The sequence below is a fragment of the Ambystoma mexicanum genome, chromosome 6q, assembly GCF_040938575.1.
Source record: "Ambystoma mexicanum isolate Mex_15411 chromosome 6q, UKY_AmexF1_1, whole genome shotgun sequence".
NCBI classification, from domain to species: domain Eukaryota; kingdom Metazoa; phylum Chordata; class Amphibia; order Caudata; family Ambystomatidae; genus Ambystoma; species Ambystoma mexicanum.
In genome coordinates, this window is record NC_090937.1 from 635,911,928 (window position 1) to 635,932,614 (window position 20,687).

General features: G+C 46.1%; 1 protein-coding gene across 3 annotated transcripts in view; it reads left to right on the top strand.

Moving 5' to 3' along the window:
• ANKRD50 (ankyrin repeat domain containing 50) overlaps positions 1 to 20,687 on the top strand; it is a 239,834-nt gene that overhangs the window by 130,357 nt on the left and 88,790 nt on the right. For all 3 annotated transcript variants that reach the window (XM_069631123.1, XM_069631122.1, XM_069631124.1), the window contains exon 3: positions 495 to 724. In XM_069631123.1, the coding sequence (XP_069487224.1) occupies positions 495 to 724 (230 nt within the window). The remainder of the gene's footprint in view (positions 1 to 494; positions 725 to 20,687) is intronic.

The window sequence follows — 20,687 nt, forward strand, 5'->3', positions numbered from 1 at the left end:
CATGCAGGTTATTTACCTTATTGTCATTTTCCAAAAGTAATTTCTTGGAGAAATCTAAGATCCAGATTTTAACCGATTACTTTGAACATTGTTAATTTATTGTTGTAAATGTCTACCTTTTTGTAATGAAAAGAAATCCACTTTTACACCTGTTCAAATAATGGTAACAATGTATTTTCTTATGTATCTGTATTCTGTATTACATAAGCACCATATTGCAAATCTGCCAATACACACAAAACACATATTCCTTATGTCCTTATTCTTATCAGAAGTAGAACACCAGTTTCCAAAGTAAGTTTTATACAAGAGGTACATTATTCCTTGGGACAAGGTTGTACACACTCATGCAACAGGATTCTCGAAGTATAAACTGGTTCCTCCTATTTGCGTACTGCTAAAAAGAATTAATTGCAATAGAATTACCTCTATCTGTTCTTGCCATAACGGACAACAATTAACCATAACATTGCTTTGATTTGTTTTTCTTGTAGGTGTGTGCTGCTTCCCCTTTTGGAAATGAAAGCCCCTTCGCAAAGCCTTTTTATACTTATTGATTCCATCGACGAGGGCTGTAACGTTGCAGACGGTGAACAGAGACAATCTGGTTTATCGGGAACTATAGCAGAACTTTTAGCAGCTCATCACGAGTTCTTCCCACCATGGCTTCTCCTCATGTGCTCTGCCCGCAAGCAAAGCAAAGCTGTTACGAAAATGTTTACAGGTAAGGGCAGTTAGCTTTGTGAGATGTTATTTTGTGGAGCCTGCTTGAGGCCTAGAGCAGTCAGGGCAATAGTGGTTTAACTATGTCCAATTGAAATACTCTTCACATTCTTGAGCGATTTTATCATCTTAATGTAACAAATCTTTCATCATCTACCAAGTTGGACTGAAATGTCATTGTTAGTGTGTGTTGTTATCATAGATTTAAAGTTCAATGGCCTTAGCTCTCATATCCTGCCCACTTGGTAGACATTTGAAAAGACAAAACTTGCTTAAGAGGTCAAGAACATTTTATCTCCTTGTCCTGTAGCATTCATCATTGAAAAAGTGTTGCCATGGGTCGAAAGCTTTGGTTAACCTTTGGCTAACCTTTTCCTGTCCTTGGCTGGCATTAAAGGAATGTTTCAATAAAGCTTGTTACTCTAAAACAAATGGTATATACAGCATTTGAACTGGTGTTATAGTTTTTTTTTAAAATGTATTTCCACTCTGATTTTTAAACGGAGTTTACACTCTAGTTCTACTAAATATATCAGTATGTATTATGAATTCACTGGCATTAATAGAGATTAGCTCTAAATTGTATGCAAAATTAAATAAATCCCTTTATAAAGCATTAAACGTTTCGTTTTGACCAAAAAAACATTAAATATTACAAGCATTGAAAACCTTATGGTGAAGAAATGCACTTCTTTTTTAAGAATCCATCAATCTCTTCTGATTATTTTAAACGTTTTAGAATAGCCTTTATAGAGCAACTTCTCCGGAGACTCTCTTAGGTTTACATGCATTCAAGATTTCTATCTTAAAATGTCATCAGAGTAATGTGAAAAATAATCAGAAAAATCTCTAGGTTCTAGTCCCTGACATTGTTTTTCTGTTTCCTAGCACTGCTGCTGAAATTAATCAGGATGTTGATCCTCTTACTCTCTTCCTTCGGACAGGAGCTGTAAATGTGCATGTTACTGTCCTATGTGATTTTTATTGTACTTATTCTTATCTCAGGACGCCAAGCAGATCTTGCTACTTTTTAGGTATTTGTGACATTTTTACAATATAAAATGAATCACAATAGAGAATTTGCAGACCTCAACAGGGACAACTTCTTTAAAAACGTGAAACAAAAGTTAGACATAATTTAAATTGTGCCCATGTTTTTCTGTCCCACACTTTTCACCAATCTGGTACCAGACGTCAGTAATCGTATAGTTGGCTAGGAAGCACCAGAAGAACTTGCCATGTACTAGTGGATGTGGAATGACGAGCGGTGTCTTTTGCTGTAAGGAGAGCCATAGCAACATTATGGCAAATCCTTTTGGTGAAACTATTTGTTTGCCTATCTCCACCTTTATTTCTAGTTTGTGGAGAGTGGTACTGCATACTTAAGTTATATTTATTTTAATAATTTCGGTTTTCTTTTACTACTGGACTGAAATGTTCAGGATGCAAGACATTGGGTTGGTAACAGTTTTCACATACTGTATAACTGATGTCCAGTCAGCCCAAATGGGCGTGCCACACATTAGGTACGTGGGAGTGCTCATTGATGTTAATAACTATAATTGAGAACATGCAATTTGATTGGATTACATTACAAATGATGCTGAAATATTGCTCTTCCTGCCTTCGCGTCTCTTAAAAATGGATCTCTATTGTTGGTGGAGTGGTGAGGCTGAAATCTACTCTACCTCTAGAAACATTGGCAGAACCTTGAGCTCTTGAAAAAAAGGTGGGCAAGTGGCTCCTCCTCTTCAGCCTGGAGTAAAACCCTATCTGGGTAAATGATTTTCATGAAGATAGTCTATGAGGTCAATCTAGGGAAGAAAACATCATGACATACTCAGCCACCTCTTTAAGGTACTGATCTCCAAACAGTAGACCTTCAGAACTCATACTTGTATCTGATCTGGCCCCCAATTTACAAATGACCTTTCTACAGCAGGGGGTCTGGCATGTTGTCAGGCTGTGAATCATCGCGTGAAAACTGTTTCTCCTTTAAGCCAATCGCTGTCCTCTGGGTCATACTGCCCCCTTCCAATGAGTCCTCTCCCCAAGCTCTACCCCTAGTCGCCATCTTCAGATTTGTACTGCACGCTTCAGTGTTTGGAGTCCTTATTGCCCTCCAAGCTTTTTTCCCCTAATATTTTGAGTTTTTGGTAAAATGTGAACGTTTTTGACAAAATTTTGGATTTATCATTCGACCAGAAGTTGACTCCCGGCAGCAGGGATCCGCTGTCGGTGAAGATTTTACTATATCGAGGAACTTACATCGGAAGGCCCAGCTTTGGGCCTACTTCCTGCCTTTTCAGCATGACGGAGGAGAAGAGATGCCTCTTCAAACTCTGTGCGAAATGTGCACTAAGGAACGTTTTCGTGGAGGAGCAACACCCCAAATGTCTTTACTGCCTGCATCCGGACCGTGATGAGGAGGTATGCAGGGTCAGCCATGGTTTTTTCAAAGAAGACCAAGAAGGACCGCTACAGCATGCTTGCGGAGTGGGTAAAATTGGGTAAGGCCTCTGGCCTTTAGGATGCTTCCCACAGGACCGGCCGGATACACGATCGAGCTTCCTCAGATAAGAGGTTGAGGTCCTTAGAGGACGCTCTGCCCGTGGGGGTCCAAAAGAAGGCAAACCCGCACGCCACAGATCCCACTGGGTTCACTGCTGCTGCAGGTCCCGGTTTGAGAAGGACAAGGTCATCATTACCAACCACATCCACGGTGAGCCTGCGGGCAAGGGTCGCACACTCAGAGAAAGTTCTTGATCCCTTTGAGACTCTGCTTGCCATCAGCGGACAAGACGATGAAGGAGAAATCCAAGGTGGGCCCTTCTCTGCCTCCATCGACGACTCAGCCAAAACAACAAAATCATCAACTGTGTCATCAACAGCCACATCGATGATGACTGCTGTTGCAATCCCGTTGACGACCCCTACTTCTTCAAAAGGAGGGCAGACCACAAAGGTGGTGCCCACAGTGATAGCTACCCCGTGGTTGTCCTTACTGGCATGGCATGAGGTAATTGCCACGGTTTCGGCAAAGATCCCCTGGAAAGGGGACAGCAGCCACTTCCTCCCAAAAGTCTCAGAAAAGTGGAGGGAGTAGGCCGCTGACGTCCCCTGGGAAGGGTACAGAACAAGGTTCTGAACCAAGTGTGCCGGGGCACATTTAAACTAGCTCCGATGAAGGCGATGAACTGCCTGAGGGCTATTATTCAGACCACGAAGGGGGCCAGGGACCCTAGATCGAAGGCCCTGCTCCGTCTGGAAGTCCTCAAAGACCACTTTCCGGAAGTCTGTCTTGGTGCAAACCTAAGTCTGTCTAGGGCGCTAATCGACACCACCCCCTCTGAAAAGAAAAGGGAAAGTCAAACCGAGCTGGCTAGTCTGTCCTTTTTAAGCAATCTACCACAGCTTTATGGCGATCTCCATCTATCACAGCGGAAAAACCCTCTGCTGAAGCATTGAAAAAGAAAATACCTGGGAAAATACCTGGGGAAAATATAAAATTATACCAAGTCACCTTTTATATGTTCCTTCAATATTTTAAAAAGGGAGTAGCACAAATAAACACATCACAAAAGGTGTACACATACATGGGTTTTCACGTGTTTGAATTTTCATTTTGAATTTGATTTTCGGGTCACATCTGGATCACGTGTGTCTCAAAATCCTTGAGGTAAAAGAACAACCTTGGGCAATAAATCGTGCACCAAACACATTTTTTCTGCCAAATCCCGAGTCTAATGAAATCTGATGAGTTTAATTTCCTTGGGGCAGAATATTCCACACACGTTTTGGCTGACTCCATAACCAGAAAATTAAATTTCAGGAGCCAGTGTGAGTTCTGATTGATGAGCAAGATAATGAAGTCGTGGGTCAGGCCTTGACAGTTCCTCATGTAGATTCGCCTGGTAAGAATTAATTGCAAAACTGGCATGGAAAATTAAAGTAACCACCAGAGGCATGAAATTCTGTAAAGAGAAAAATATATCCTATTGCCTTTATGGAAAAGATGTGTTTGCTGTACAAGGAGATCCCTTACTTTGCTGATTAGTGTTGAGACAGGTCGAATTTTACTGTGTTTACAGCAGCAGCACTGTATGTTGTACTTTTACAACCTAGCCCTATGCTGTTGGGCAGTACTTGCACTTCACCTAGAAGTAATAGTATAGTAACTTGTAAATGCTCACATTAGTGAATCAAGCACTGTCAATAGGAACGTCCTTTCTTCATGACATGGTCCATGATTGAATGAGGCATGCTCTCAAAGTGCTCCTACAGCGTGTCTCCTTTCCTCCTTACTTGTGGACTATTCCATCCTCCAGGACCGGACCAGAGCTTTTTGCAGCACCATACAGAAATGTTCTCTTCTATTTTCATGTCCCAGGCCCAAGCACATGATTGGCCACAGGTTCGGCCTCCCCAAGACCTGCCTCCGGGCCTCGCACTTCAGTACTTTTCTGCGTGCGGTCGGGCTGGATGCTTCAGCACCAGCGGGTAATCTTTTTTTCACACCCTTTTTCTTCTGGCACAATTCTTTCTCCTCGTCTCTGATTTCATAGTCTTTTTTTGGCCCGCTTATGCTGAAATACATGGGGCTTGCCTCCTGCGGGTTGTGTACTAGAAGATACTCACCATTGGATCCTTGTGCTCTCTGCTTGGAGTGCCTGGTCCCGATTCACAGGGGGACAGTTGCTTCGCCTGTGATGCACTTTCAGTTCGGTCCCTAACTCGACATCTCCAGCGCTGGGAAGAAGTTTTCCGTCCGGTAATGCCAGAACACATTTGAGAATTTGTCTCCATGAAGAAACATCGACTAGTGACTTCCTTTTCAGGGTAACCAGAGCTGGTGGCTCCTCTTCAGAGGTTCATGATTTCCGGAGGGGCCGTTCACACTCGAGCAGTACCGGGCTCGTCCCAATGCCCTTGAGGCATATTTGGATACTGGAGCTCGCTCAGAGGCTCCCCGCTCAGGGCTAGGACTCTTACTGGTGGTACTGAGGTACCCCCAGTAGGGGCTAAACGTACCATGTTCACCCCTGAGGTTCCCTCGGAAGAGGGCCAAGATCAGCACCGGCAAGGCCGAGGTTCCCCATTTGGAGGCTAAGTCTACATGGGTCCTCCCTGAAGGTCCCTCCAGTAGGGCTAATCTTCCTGGCAGGACCAATGCTCCACAGGTAGCTAAATGTACTGGGGCTATCCCTGAGGATCCCTCTTCTAGGGCCAAGTCTGATACCGGCTAGCCCAGGTACCCTGTGAGAGGGATAAGCATGACCGGGTTCAAACCACAAAGGGCCTGTTGGTGCTGTCGCAGCTCGAAATGGAATCTGCCACCTCAGCTGTTCCATCCTCTGTGACTTCATTTGTGGCACCAAAAGAGTGGCCCAAATCCACTACTAGTGCGTCATTGTGATGTGACCCTTCAGGGTTGGTTAAAAGAGCTTTAGGGGAGAATGATCCCTTTGCCCGGGGGTAGAGTGGTCGGCCCGACTAGAATGTCTCTGCTACCCACTGTCTTTGCCGGTCACCTAGTCACTGCTCCATTACCTGGATCTGTGGTTGTCCAGGCGCACTTGGTAGCCAGTTTCTAGTGAGTCATGCTCACGGCCTACTGTGCCTCAGATACCGGCTCCTCAGCACATGTTCCATCAATTAGAGGAGGCATTCTTTCAGCGGTTCCAGATGCTGATGCATTTGGACTCTTATGTAGGAGTATTTCAAAGGCATTCTTAGAGAAATAATGCCAACCTGTCCGAAGCTCCCAGATCAGCATCTGCTTCCGCTTCCAGTGGAACCCCAACCTCTGCTGTGAACCGGGTCATTCTGCTCCTCCTCTAATTCAGGAACTGGATCTTCCGACAGTGCCGGACTCGCTGCCCCGGCAAGGTCCAAACCTCACTAAGGAGGGGGAGCAGCTTATGGGCCTTATGAGCTTTCTGGAAATATCGGTCCCGGGCGCACCACCTTTTGGAGGAGGGGGTGCTGCCGGGTGCACAATTGATCAAAAGGTCCAAGATAGCAGGGATTGTCCTGCACAAAGACATGTTAGCAGAGGCAAACAGAATCTGGAGTAAAGCACATTCTGGTCCTCCCACCAGTAAACCAATTGACCTACGTTATAGGCTATTGCAGACCAAGGAGGTTTTTTTATCTGCCTGCCCGAAGCCATCTTCTTCGGTTGTCGCTGCATCAGCGATATTTGCAAAGCTGGCGTCAGCGTTGTCCTCTTCTGTGTCTGGGCAAGAAAGAAAACTCGGCGTTGCAGCTGAGGCAAGCCAACACCACGGTGCTGCTCTCAGCCATGAACCAACGGCTGTGGAAAGATCTGGTAAAGTTTGAGAAATTTATCCCTCAAGACGGATTGGATGAGGTGAAGGACGGTCTGGCAAATGCTAGAATGAAATCTTTTCCACAGCTCAACAGACGAGCTTGCTAAGAAGGCCAGTACCCTGGCGGCAAAGTTGCTGTCGGTGCTTACAAAGTCTGACCCTCCCAAGCAAAAGTCTTGTTCCAGTCTGAGGCGTGATCGAGATCTTTTTATGGATTCAGAGGTTTCCAAGAGCAAAAGGTGAGACTGCAGGACAGATCGCCCAGTATGCAACGTAAGAATCAGATGAAAACTGATACTAGGGTTTTTGTCTCCCACCAAGCTGCCTCAACCAGTTCTTCCACTGATAAGACAACAAAATGATGGACTTGTTTGTTGCCACGGGACACAAGTGGGCGAGGGATTTCCCTCCACTTGGAGGCCTGGAGGACCATAACGAGGGACTTATGGATGTGGTCTGTGACCAACAGGGGGTTCAAGCTCCCTCTTTATCCCCATCCCATCCCCCGTTGAAGCAGGCTAGGTCTCCCTCACCTGGGGCAGCAGAGTGGAGGGCGATAGAAAAAGTTAGAGCCCTAGAAATTGTACAGGGGTTCTATTCCCGCCAGTCAACGAGGCAGGCTGGCGTACCATTCTGGACCTTGCAGACTTAAGTATTTTCCTTTCCCTTCAGAAATTCAAGGTGATCACCCCGGCACAGATCCGGTAAGCCTTACAGCAAAGGGACTTGATCTGTGCAGTGGATCTGAAAGATGCTTACCTGCATATCCCCATTCAGGCCCCTCTTCAGATGTTTTTTGAGGTTCTTGGTGGGTGGGGGTGGGTGGGGGTCGGAATCCTGTGATGAATCCACTTCCAGGGCACCAAGGGTGAATATCGGTTTCTAAACCATCAATTGGTCCCACGCCTCTAGTACACCAGAAGGGATCCAAACAGTTTGGAATAACAAGCAAATTCCTCCTTGTCCAATTTTTGGTAACCTGGACAGAACGGTAGGCTTATCTCTGAAAGGTTGTGGATTGTTCGATACAACACAGCAAAAATACCATTATTGCCCAATGATACAACCTTGAATGGACTGTCCCTTTTATCAAAACGATCTACATGCAGAGTACAGACCGTTTCAGAGACGAAAAAGGGATGCACTTTGGATACTGACAGGAGGGTAGTCGATCTGGTTAATAACCACAACAGTGTTTGGTTTCTTGGTTTCAGCACAAAAGGGAGTGATGGGTCTTAATATTTCTCTAGGGGCCTTCTTGGAAAGACCAAGGGGACAATGCCACAATGTTCCTTGTGTTGTAGGTGTTCTTCGTGCTTGACTGGGTCGAGTCAGATTCAGGGCACTTTGCAGGCTTCTGTGACCGAGTTCAAGATGGGGGTGACCTGCGGGGTATCAGGCGGCAATACAGTGAATGAAGCTGGGCGAACGACTGCAGGCTGGTCTACACAGCGGCTCTAAGTCGGGAATATTTTCAGTTTTGTTCGATGGGTCTGAAGCACTGGTCGAGACTTCTCAAATGTCTTTAAGCGGCTGCGGCTTCACAACGGTCAGTATTGCAGTCGGTTGCAGCTCAAGGAACTCGACTTGCTTGAAAATATGCTTTTAAGACCACGTCTATGCATGCTCTTCGAGGCACTTCTCCCAGCTTCTTCAATGGGCTTGTCATCCTTCAAGGCGGATGGCTCAAAGCTGAGGAGTGTGTTACAGGCAGCTGCCTTGTCCTTCGTTGTAGGTTCAGAGACCTTCTGGTGCTTCCTATTCAGGAAGCTTGCTACAAAGCCTAGCAGGGCACTCTGTGTGCTGGCTGGGTACTGGTTGTGGAGTGGTTGGAAGGTCCTGAGTTCTGCATCTTCCTCTGTTCTCTTGGAGATGTTTAGGGGAGGGATATTACTTCCCTCTTTGGCAATCCTGCCCTTCCTTCACTGTCAGAAGATCTAAGGCAGACTGTACCTTCAGCCAGGGTCCAAGGTTTAGTTCTTTTAGTGTTCAGATTATCTGCCCAAAGAGGGGCTCTGGCCCTCCTTATAAAGCCAAGTGGTCCACAGTGATGGGTGTAGGTTAAGCCTACCTTAGTGAACCAATCCTGGGGTCCCTACCAACAATTTTCTTTTATGTGTGGTCATAACGACAGTGCTTTGCAACAGGAAAAGGTAAAGGGGTGAGAACAGGAACCAAGGGTGTCCCAGAATCAAAATGGCATGCACCTTTTCTCAGCAGAAGGCTCTCTGACCACAGTCCCTTGTGATACTAGGTCCCCCCATCTTCCTGTCTGTTGTTGATGAAAGAGTCAAAGTGACAGGTCTCCCTTGAAGCTGCAGCGAGACCAGACTCTCTGGCTCCTGCAAACCACATTCTCGTACCTTATGAATGTGGTCCCCCAAGCGGGTGGCTTACTGTAAACTCCCACCCACTCCCTCGGTATCTTCCATTCAGATGGCATGGGAAGGGCCATCACTCGTTGATCCAGAGCCTGGAGGTGGACAAGTGAGGGAGGATCACCTGACTGGAGGGCCACAGGGATTGGGAGGAAAAGTCCCAAGGGCAAGACATGGTATTACCCCAGTCCCAAAAATACCCTGACCTACCCTTCCTCAGCCTTTATGGGGTATCTCCAATCTCACCCCATCTCCCTCATCCACCCTCCCCATTTCCAACAAATACTTAGACGAAGAGGAGGCAACTAAGATTAGTAAACATCACCCATAGGAATAACATGGGGGAAAATATGGGCAACCTACCATAGAAAGAACTCAGTTCTCCCACTAATAGTCAGGCAGGGTCAGGCATTTGATTGTGACCACTCACACCTGACTGGTTTGTTCACTATAAAAGGTGTGGTCTTGCACAGATGGAGGAGCGAGCTGGGTAAGAATACTGGACCAGAGAAGCCACGAAGCTGGGAGCTGCAAAAAGAAGGATCCGGAGGAGAGTGGCATGCCGCAACGCTGGCGCGGTGTTGGAGAGAGGCTGCAGCGTGACTGGGGAGCCTGGTCTCCTGAGAGCCAGAGCGAGGCAGCTGGAACCCCGCTGGTGGTATCTGTGCAATTGCTCATTCCCTTGGGCTGTGTGCCGGGCCCAAGGGTTTCTGAAGAAAGAGAAAGAAAGACAGTTTTAAGAAACAAAGTAAGAAAGAAGGAGAATGTGTTCTAGTGGCACAGAAGGAAGGAAAAGTAAAGTGCAGAGTAACAGGAAAGGGTGCGAACGACCCGGAAAGAAGGAAACAAGTGCAGATGTGCACAGAAGTGTGAAAGAAGTGTGCAAGAGGCACGAAAGGAATAAGACAGTGCACATGTGCACGGCAAAGAGAAGGGAATACGTGAAAGGGGTGCAGGAAGCACCTGAAGTTAAAAGGTATGAAGGAAAGCATTAGAGGGAAATGAAGAGCGGGGCAAAGGGTCAGAATAGTCGTGCTTAGGAAAAGCAGAGAGTCTGGGTTTTTTTTATTTTCGGAAGCCTCTGATTGATGGTTTGTAAGAAAAACTGTATATAAGGAAAAGGTACATCCTGACCAGTTGAACATGTGTTTGGATCTAGAGGGGCCTAATCCTGGGCAAGGGCACCCTGAGAAATCGAAAAGGAATTGCGAGATATTTTTGTTTTGTGTTGAAAGCTGGAAGAGGCCTGAGCTTGGGAAAGGGAACCCTGAGAGGCCTACCAAGGAAATCAAAGTGCATCCTGATAACATTGACTTTGTGTTTGAAAGCTGGAAGTGGCCTGTGCTTGGGGAAGGGAACCCTAAGAGGCCCAACTAAGTTGGAGACTTGTTATTTTTTTTCATAGTGTTGAAAGGATTGAAGCATGGGGAAGAAAACCCCAGAGAATCTTAAAAAGGAACCGTTCTATTTCTTTTGTGGTGTTTGAAACTTGAATAAGTTGAAGCTTGGGGAAGGGAGCACCAATGAACTCAAAGACACTGAAGGTATTTGAAATCACTGCAAGGGTTCTGCATAGAAGGACTAACGAATAGCCCTGTTGATTGAGCTCATTTTTGTGACCTCAAACTGCACCTCGTAAGAAGACCACCTGAGACCAACTTTGGTTTCCCACTTTTTGTTGAACCATTATTTTCCTTTTCAAAAGACTTCCTATCACATGTTTGTAAAGAGTGAAGGCAAGCATAGGTTTAGACAGTCTTTTTTATTTTAGACTATTAGACAACAACAGCCATTAGAAACATGAGTTAATAGAACTATCCGTTTAGAGTTGGAGCCAGCAAGGCATTGCACCAACCCAGGATCTTGGTAAATAAAGGTTTTAAAATGAACCCTTTTGAGTCTCTCTCTTTTGATACAATGCCTGTCTCACACAGTTCACTGTCATTGATACTGAGGGCGGGAACTGGCTTCATGTTGACACTGTTGCATATAAACGTTTGTTGGGTTTCCTGTCCCCTTTGTTAACCTTTGTAGCCAGGCCCCATGTGGACCTGCTTGAAGTACCCTCTATTGAAATGTTAATAGCTGCCACCAGCTGCAGGGCCTAACAAATGAGCAGGGTGGATCCTTGGAGCGTTTGTTAGTTAATCAGGTTGGCCATAGCAGGGAGGGAAGGTTGCCCCCCCCCCCTTCCTGAAGATGACACTGTGTAATCCTGGCTGTCACATTCCAACTAAATAGGACAGGGCTGGTCTGTGCCTGTAGGCGGTGTCCATCCAGCATACACGGGTTTATGCGTTTGTCGTGGTCTAAGCATAGAAAAATGTGTGTTTAGGCCCACACATTTTCATGAGGTTGGTTTACCATTATTCCATTTAATTAAAAATGTCAAAAGGCCAGGCAAGCACACACCCACCATGTAGATGGTCAAATTCGTCAAGTCCCAATTTCCAGTTTTGAGTCCTCCCTTTTGGTCTCAGCTCAGCACCCAGAGTGTTCACGAACATGATGGGTCCAGTGGCCTCCTTCCTCCGTCTTCAGGATATTTGTCTACCCCTACCTGGATGACTGGCTGTTGAGTGGGCTATCCCCAGAGAAAGTGAACTCTCACCTTAATTACCTCCTAGACTTACTTTACAACCTGGGCCTTTCAGTCAACTGGAAGAAGTCGAACCTTACAGCTTGCTAATACTTGGTCTTTATAGGCTTACTTTGGGACACTCAGGATGCCAGATCCTTCCCGACTGCAGAGAGGATAGTGGATATTTGGCAGGCCTGCTCCCTGTTTCTTTCCTCTAGCACCACCACAGCATGGTGGTTCTAAAGCCTATTAGGGCTGATGGCTTCCTGAGTCCAGGCGGTACCGCTAGCCAGGTTGAGAATGAGGAGAACTTTGATAATGTTGAGGTCCTCCTGGTCGCAGGGGGTAGATCAGCATCATCAGTCACAGTTGATTCAGATTCCTCACAACCACCTCTGGTGGGCAAATCCCCAGAATGTGTTGCAGGGGGTACCCTTACATGACCCATTGCTCCAGGGTTCTATCGCAATAGACTCCTCACTGCTGGGATTTTGGGGCAGTGCTGAACGATCGGACTGCTCCCGTCACATCAATTATTTGGAACTGAAGGCCATCTTTCTGGCGTTGAGAGCCTTTCTTTGGTGAGGGTTTCTTCCCTAGCTGGATCTTTTCACCTCCAGCTTGAACAGCCACTGCCCTGCCTACGCATCCAGAAGGATATAGAGAATGGGCACTCTGGGGATGCACTAGAGATCTGGTGGGATGGGATGATAGCGTATGACTGGTCCCACTAATGCTTTGGGCTCTGCAGAGGTTTCAAGAAGCAGTGTTGCTCTCTTATACCCTGGTGGCCAGCCAGGTTCTGGTTTTTGGACTTGGCAAATTTTACAGAGCAGCCTCCGGTATCTCTACTAGTTCGCCAGGACTTAGTCCTTGGAGGAGGGAAAGATTCTCCATCCCTCACAATCGACAAGCTTGACAGCATGGTTCCTGTGGTTAGTTCCCTAGGACACCTGGGCTCTCAGATGACCACATGCAAATCTTACAGGCAGCCTGCAAAGATTCACCAGAGCTCAGTACAAAAGTAAGTGGCTGAGATTCTGCCACTGGTCATTGGGGAAACACAAGAATCCTTTACCGGCTTTGGATGACGTTCTTTTGTTTATTTGCCATCTGGCGGAGTCTGTAATAAGCTAGCCTTCTGCGGTACTTACTCCGCTCTGAAGGCCTACTTGAATTCGAGCAACCAGACCTTCTCTATCCGGTGGTAAGATGACATGTTGAGGGACGGCGCAGGCTGTTTCCAGCAGTCAAGCCTCCTCATACCAAATGGGATTTTAATATCATTTTAATGACCTTGTGGTACAAACCGTTTGAACCAATGGCTTCTGCAAAAATCATACTGGTTTCTTGGAAGACAGCATTCCGGATGTCCAGGAGGATAAGTAAAATAAAGGCCCTAGCGGCGGGCAAGCCTTAAATTGGGAGAAGGTGGTGCTACACACACATCCTTCGTTCTTACCAAAGATAGTCACTGATCTTCATATTAACCAGGAGATTTGCCTCCTGATATTTTTTCCAAATCCAACTTGGAGTTTTAGACAGTTCTTCACTGCTTGGATGTTAGGATAACCCTAATGTTCTACATCAACAGGAGCAAGGAATTTAGGAAATCTCCTCGGTTCTTTGTTACGTTCCGGATCGTGGACCAGATAGGGTGTGACAGCTTTGAAAGCGACCGTTTCCAGGTGGATTGTGGCACCCATTGTGGAAAGCAATTAGCTACAGAAACGCCCGCAAGCAGAAGGTTTCATGCCCACCTGGTCCGAGCTAAAGCAGCCTCGGTAGCATTTCAGAAACATGTCCCGTGTGGCACTATTGCAAAGGCAGTAACCTGGGCTTCACCATCAGCCTTCTGAAAACACTATTGCCTAGAAATGAGATTGAGAAACGGAGAGAGACCTGCCACCCCTTTCGAGACATGTGCTTGTGAATCTCCGACCAGTATGGAGGGGCAAGGGGATGGTACACAGGAGTAAGGAAAACGTATTTACCTAGTGACTACTTTACTCCTAGTCCATAGTCCCTTTTCCTCCATATGCCCTCCTGCCATCCCCCTAAAATGTCCTCAACTTACGTCATACCAAACTACGCTGGTCAAAAAGGACTGAGGTGCAAGGACTGGTGGTGGGATTTGGGGAGGCGTATCCTGTGGCCAAGGATGCACTCCGGCCCGCGACATAAATATAGGATAGACCATTTTTGTAGGATGCTACAAAAAGCTCTGGTCCCGTCTCGGAATAACCCCCAAATATGGAGGAAAAGGGACTATGGACTAGGAGTACAGTAGTCACTATGGCGAGTCATTTTTCCAGTTGGAAGCAGCCTAGCTCAATATTTATGCCACTGTTCTGGGTCTCAGCAAAGGATCCAGTTTCGTAATTATTTGCCCCAGCATAAAATGTGTAGGAATGTTCAGAAACCAAAGGCCAGATGAATTCCACAACTGCAAGCTCGGCATGGGGTCTCCAGGCCTGTGTTCAAGAGCAAAGAAGATATCTCAGTGAGATAAGCTCTTGCTTTACAGATCTGCGTGCAACCTACACTCAGCAGGGCCAAAGCAGCTTTCTGCTTTTGATAAAATTAATACCGTTCCGTTTGGCAATAAAATCCAGCTGGAACCGGTGTACCATATACCGATCTACTACTCTTTTGTTTTCCTGCGTTCTGTGTCCTCTTGCTTGCTGTGTCTCACACTGTGTAGGTCGGAGTCGCATAGTCTGCGTTCGTTTTCTAGAGCCATCCCAGCTCCGTCTGACGGCTACGCATCCAGAGGTAAAACAATTGTATCTTGAAGAGGTGGTTGTGTTTTCTTGCTAGAGCATCTATTAAAAAGTTATTATTTAATTATATTAACATAGTACATTGTCTCAAAAGTGTGCAATGTTTATTTGTACTGATCCTTTGCAGTACACTTATCTTACGGAGCAAATCACAATTATTAAAACCTAGAATAACTATGTCAAATGTTATATAGCAGGTTCTCCGAAGATGGACTGTTTCGTGTGCAGCTAATGTACTTTTTTTGAAATGCCCCTCTAAAAAAAGTGAAAGCTTACAAACGGCACCAATGAGAGTTCGATCATGCGTTGCCTAAAATCAGAGAGCATTTTGGGAACATAACAATGACCACAGATCTTAATATTAACCATTTGTGGCTGTGATGAAAGGGTTGAATGCTTGAATCACTTAAATAGATCATAAACACTGGGCTTGGCACGTTTCATTTTTCCAAACACTGACCTCAACATTAAAATGTTTGTAACATTGAACCCTACATATTAATTCATACGGCTTCAGTATTTGGATGTGAGCATAATCTACAATCCATCGGGGCGCAAGGGCCATTCAAAGATAACATTTTCCTTTCCTTTGTAGAATTTTAGCCAGGTCTCGTGAGTAAGGGTACCTGTGCAAATACTCATTTTCCAATGCATAGAGAATTGTATATAGAGAATTATCACCCTTCTTAGAAATGGCAGGGGTCCTGCATCCAGCCTTAGGTGAATCATATTTTGTATGTTTATCCGTAGTGAGTGCCTTATTCAGACCTTTATGCTATTTTCTAGCAAAGAATATGTATAGCTGTTTACGCCTTCCTGGTGCTTTCTGCCCTTTCCACATTCCCTCCCTAACCCCTTAACTCCAATAGGACCGTATTCACCCTTGTGAGCTTAACTCTTCTGACTGAGCACCACTCAAATGAGCATCGTGTTTGTTGGGGCGATTTCTCTCAAGGTATACCAGAGGCCTGGGTCTCCGCTTGCCTCCCAAGGGCCTCAACACCCTTCCCCAGAATAAACGGAGGACTCCGTCAACGGCAAGTTAGAAATGCAGTTTATTGCACAAACCAACAGGGATCATACAAGACAATTGAAATTCTACAGTACTTCTCAGCTCTTCATGGTGTGCGGCCAACTTTTTTACAAGTATGATGTCATCACCTGGGCCCTTCCCTGAAAAACCTATCCTCATAGAGGATTGGGCATCGGGAGTACTATTACCTATAGGGGTACACTAAGAGGTTATTTTACTGGTCCTTGCGTGTCAGGTGGCTGGCCTGTCCAATCCCCCAAAAAATGTCTATTACATTGTTGCAGAGTAGTGGGTTTAGCATTGGTTTGTACCCTTTGACATCCACCCCAGGTTTTCTAAGCTGTGATTAGTTAGGGCTGATCTCCCCAGGCCTGGGACTCTGATTCGGTTCTCAGCACTATGTGCACCTCTTCAAGGTGATATAAACAATTGTAACTTGTGTGTACCCCCTTTGCCTATGAGAATGCGCTCCTTATGTTGCAACACCTGTTGCCGCCTGCATCTGGCTTGCTGAGATCGGCTCCGCTTTCCCACCACTGGTGAATGTCCATTGTCTCGTTTGGTCGTACCATTTGCTTGGAGACAAAATCAAGCTCTTCAGCTTGCATTTCTGAGGATTTATTCTGTTTCTCTACAGCTGGTCCCCTTGTCTGATGATTGGAATGTTGCATATTTCTGACCTTGGCTGTGAGCCTGCTTCGTGCTCTGTGCAGCCTGAATCAGCTCTCCTCGTTGCAGGCTCCGTGGCTTTTAGGCCTTCTGTAATTTTCCCTAGACATATAATATAAATTCTACATGTTCTAAGCACTCTGTTAGTCACACATGGTCCTATCAGGTTCCATATAATCCCTGTATTCCCATAGGGTTGTTCGCGTTAAGCATCTGCAAGCTTGTGCAGGATCTCTAGTGCCTTGCGGTTTTGCGTTCGGCTGATGAGAAAATAATAAAAGCATTGACAGTATGTAGTCCTCTAGCTATAGAACTGTGTAAGCATGTTCTTCGTTTATGCGAATGTGTGTTTGTGTAATGCAGTGCAGGACTGCGAATATGCTTCATGTCTAACGCTGCTATGTCGTGTTGTCACTAATGACGTCGGCATCATTGCTTCTTGGTGCTTAGTCGAGACTGTCGATATAGGTGTTTCCATCCACTATCTGTTTCTTCTCCTATATCTGTGAAGACGTGTATTGGATTTGGTCTGTATGGCTGGCTGAGAGGATACCTTTCCGTGTACTTTTCAATCATTGGTGCACTAGGGATTTGTCCGAAACAGGATGGGTGGCTGCAAGTGTTTCTGGCTCTTCGTCTTGACATAAATCTGGGGACGAGGAGGGGCATTCCTGGGACCCTTTCTTCAGGTTACTCGCCTAGCCTGCATATATTTGTTGTCCGAGAACTTGGTGAACGAGTTTAAGATGCGGTTTCACTACACGTCTATTTTTTTTCATTTCACCTTGGATGGAGTAATAGAGTACACATTGCTCCGAGTCTCTCACTGATGCAGTTCATTACATTACACCATGCTGTTCCCCGTTGTATCAGACTGCTCCAAAGGTCCTTCAACAGTTTGTCTGCACCCTGGAAAAGGCTTACTGGTCATTAGAGTGGGCTCTGGGGGCCAGTGCTTAATATGCAAAAATAAGTGCACGGGCCCACATATTTTCGAGGATGCCTTTTACACATCGGGCCTGGCAGCTCCCTGTCCACTGTTGTCACCACCCATGGGCTTCTCCCCACAATGTCAGGATAGTTGGGGTTAAAGCTGTAACGATCACTGGCTCATCAGGGTTGATGGCTACACTATGCAAGGCATATGTGCATTTTACAGATATCAATTAATCTAACACAAAATAACTCAACACGCGAGTTGTGTCTTTAAGGGAAATATTGAATTGCTTTTTAAAACACATTGTAGTTAACATGTGGCTATGATTCTATAAATGGCAAGTGGAGCATGTAAACCATCTATCCACAGAAAAAGATCAAATGTGCTTTCCTCCTATAGAAAACTGATGATCAAATTCAGGAAAAATCATAACTGAACTAATGAACTACCCTGCAGCTAGATCCTTCTGTGTAGGTTGGCACTCGTGACAGGCACTGCTCTTCGGCGTTGACCTTTTCCCTGTCCTTTGCCCTGTGTTGGTGCTGCTGGCATGGTCACTATTCTGTCTACAAGCAGAGAGGATTTACTGCCACCTTCCAACTCATAGTTTTCCCAGAAAATTAATAACTAGAAACTGCCCACCTGTATCATCAAGTTCATGAATAACAATGAGCTGGCCCAGGATGCAGAGAACTTAGCCATTGCACACTTTAGTGCGACTGACAGTTGAAACAAAGTTGCCAAAACACCACCTCATAATCAAACTGAGTCTGAGACAATAAGTGCCAGGGCTCAAAAATAAGTGCTGGGATTGAGCCGTGGCTAACAACCCCACAAATTAAGCACTTCTAGGGGCACAGCATACATTTTCATTTAACCTGATTATGAATAACTTCTGTTCCGGCTCATTAAAGTACCAGGTTATTTAGGAGAACAGGTGGCTGTCTCGGTCCCTGATTCGATCAATTGTTGTCTAACGTCTTCAGGAGGTTCAGCATGCGAGGTAGCTTGTGCACCACCATTTAGGCCTATGCGGCATATCTGAGCATTATATAGTAGTTTGTGTCTTTGGATTTTATGATGTTCCTTTAAAATGTATATTGTAGATATTATTACAGCAAAGATGCAGGCGAGCTCCCACTGTTTTAATGTGCTCAAGCTTAAAGGAGAGTTCCGGGACTTTTTTTTTTATTGTCCCTACGGGTCGGCCATGTGTTTGTAAGCATAAATCGGTAGATCGTAGGAAACTTTCCTATGGACCTTACCCGACTTTTCGCCCCTTATCGCACTCGAAATCAGCCTCCATTTTGTGATAATCCTATCATTCCGCCGCATCGACCTGGCTCACCTGCCTTTGCGGCACTAAATCAAATCCCCCGCCCCTGAGCCTGACATCAGCAGACGCGTACTGCCCATTTCAAGCACGTCTCGTGTCAACAATCGCTGCGCCTCAGCTATTGACGTGTTGCCATGGAAATGGCAGGACGCCTCTTTCCCCAATAAGTATAAACAGACCGTTTCACAACATACAGCAGCAGATTTTCGATTCCATTCCTCTCTCTGTGTTACTTTGAGTATTCTGTGACTCGTTTCAGTGCTCTGGTCAGCTACCTTCGCCGCTTGTAGCCCGTGTGAACAGATACCAGTACCACCGCTATAAATTATTTTACTATCTTTACCGCACAATGGCCACAATAATGCCGTATATGTACGAGCCCGAGTACACCGAGGAAGAACTACTGGAAAGGCAAGCACGCGAAAACGATGGGGATTCGGACGGCAGTTGGGAGGACCAGTCAACGGATGAAGAGCCTGGACCATGTCGCATGGACGGCGTCTCCACCTGGTGCACGTGCAATCGGTGCGAGCTAATGCCAACTGAGGAGGAGAACTGCTGCTGCCGTGAAAATTCCGGGTGCTTGGCCTACATTTCGGAAAGCGAGCAAAGTCAGCAGGAAGGCGAGCAAAGTCCGCAATGCATCACCGAGCTGCCAGAGTTCAGGGAAGCCTGCCTCTCACGGACAGTGTTGAGGATGATGATGGTGCTTATGCACGAACTTCGTGGCACTGTTCGTCCGCGTAATCCGAGTAACGAGTAAGTATACTCTGTTTGTGATGTCAGTGATGCCACCACTATTTCATGGTCGTCTCCCACATATAAAATTACATTTACATATCATTGGAACGCATGTAAATTGGTTCCATATAGTGCATTTTCTAGATATAATTTTTTTCTAAGGAAAATGACATGTGTTACCTGAATCGACATTGATAAGAAAGTTTGGTCAGTTTAATACAGTTTGCATCTTTTTTTTTTCACAGGTGGTACAGGCTGGTGGCCTATCGTTGCTTCACTTGGTGGCTTCACGGGAGGCTCGGACACCGCGTTCGGAGAGTAATACCTGCCTGTGCGGTACTTGCCATTAGACAACATTTCCCCAGTGACAGTGGACAATACCGCGGATTTTCCCTCGATGTGCTGCAACCTCAACTTTACAATGTGTAATGTTTATTATTTATGTTTAATTAAAATCTAAAATAAAGCCCAACATATATTTTAACAATGGTTGTTTTGATTTTTTAAATGAATCTAGTGTATATTCTCCTGGGAGGGTGAGGTATTTATAAACTCACCCCCCTGCCTTCCATGTAGTAGATCCTGCAGCCATCCTCTTACATTCAGTTAGATGGCCTCTCCTTGGTGAGGCCCTGCGGCAAACGGGTCTTGTCTGCACGACCACCGCCCCGATCCACCCCCCGCCTTATCAAAGGCAGTTCGCACCGGGGTACTTGAGCTGCTGGCAAGTGGAGCTGTCAGGGAGCGATAAAGGCCAAGAGGTGCCAAAGACCATGTACACTTCAAAGTGGTCTATAGAGCATGGGTTTGTTGTTCCCATGTCTACCTCCAGACCCCGTGTCTCCTGCCAAGCATCCCCCTCACGCTGGACGGCCCCCTGCAATCCACATAAGTGTGTCTCCATTCACGAGTCTTCCTGTGTCTTGTCTGCACGACCACCGCCCCGATCCACCCCCCGCCCTATCAAAGGCAGTTCGCACCGGGGTACTTGAGCTGCTGGCAAGTGGAGCTGTCGGGGAGCGATAAAGGCCAAGAGGTGCCAAAGACCATGTACACTTCAAAGTGGTCTATAGAGCATGGGTTTGTTGTTCCCATGTCTACCTCCAGACCCCGTGTCTCCTGCCAAGCATCCCCCTCACGCTGGACGGCCCCCTGCAATCCACATAATGCCACG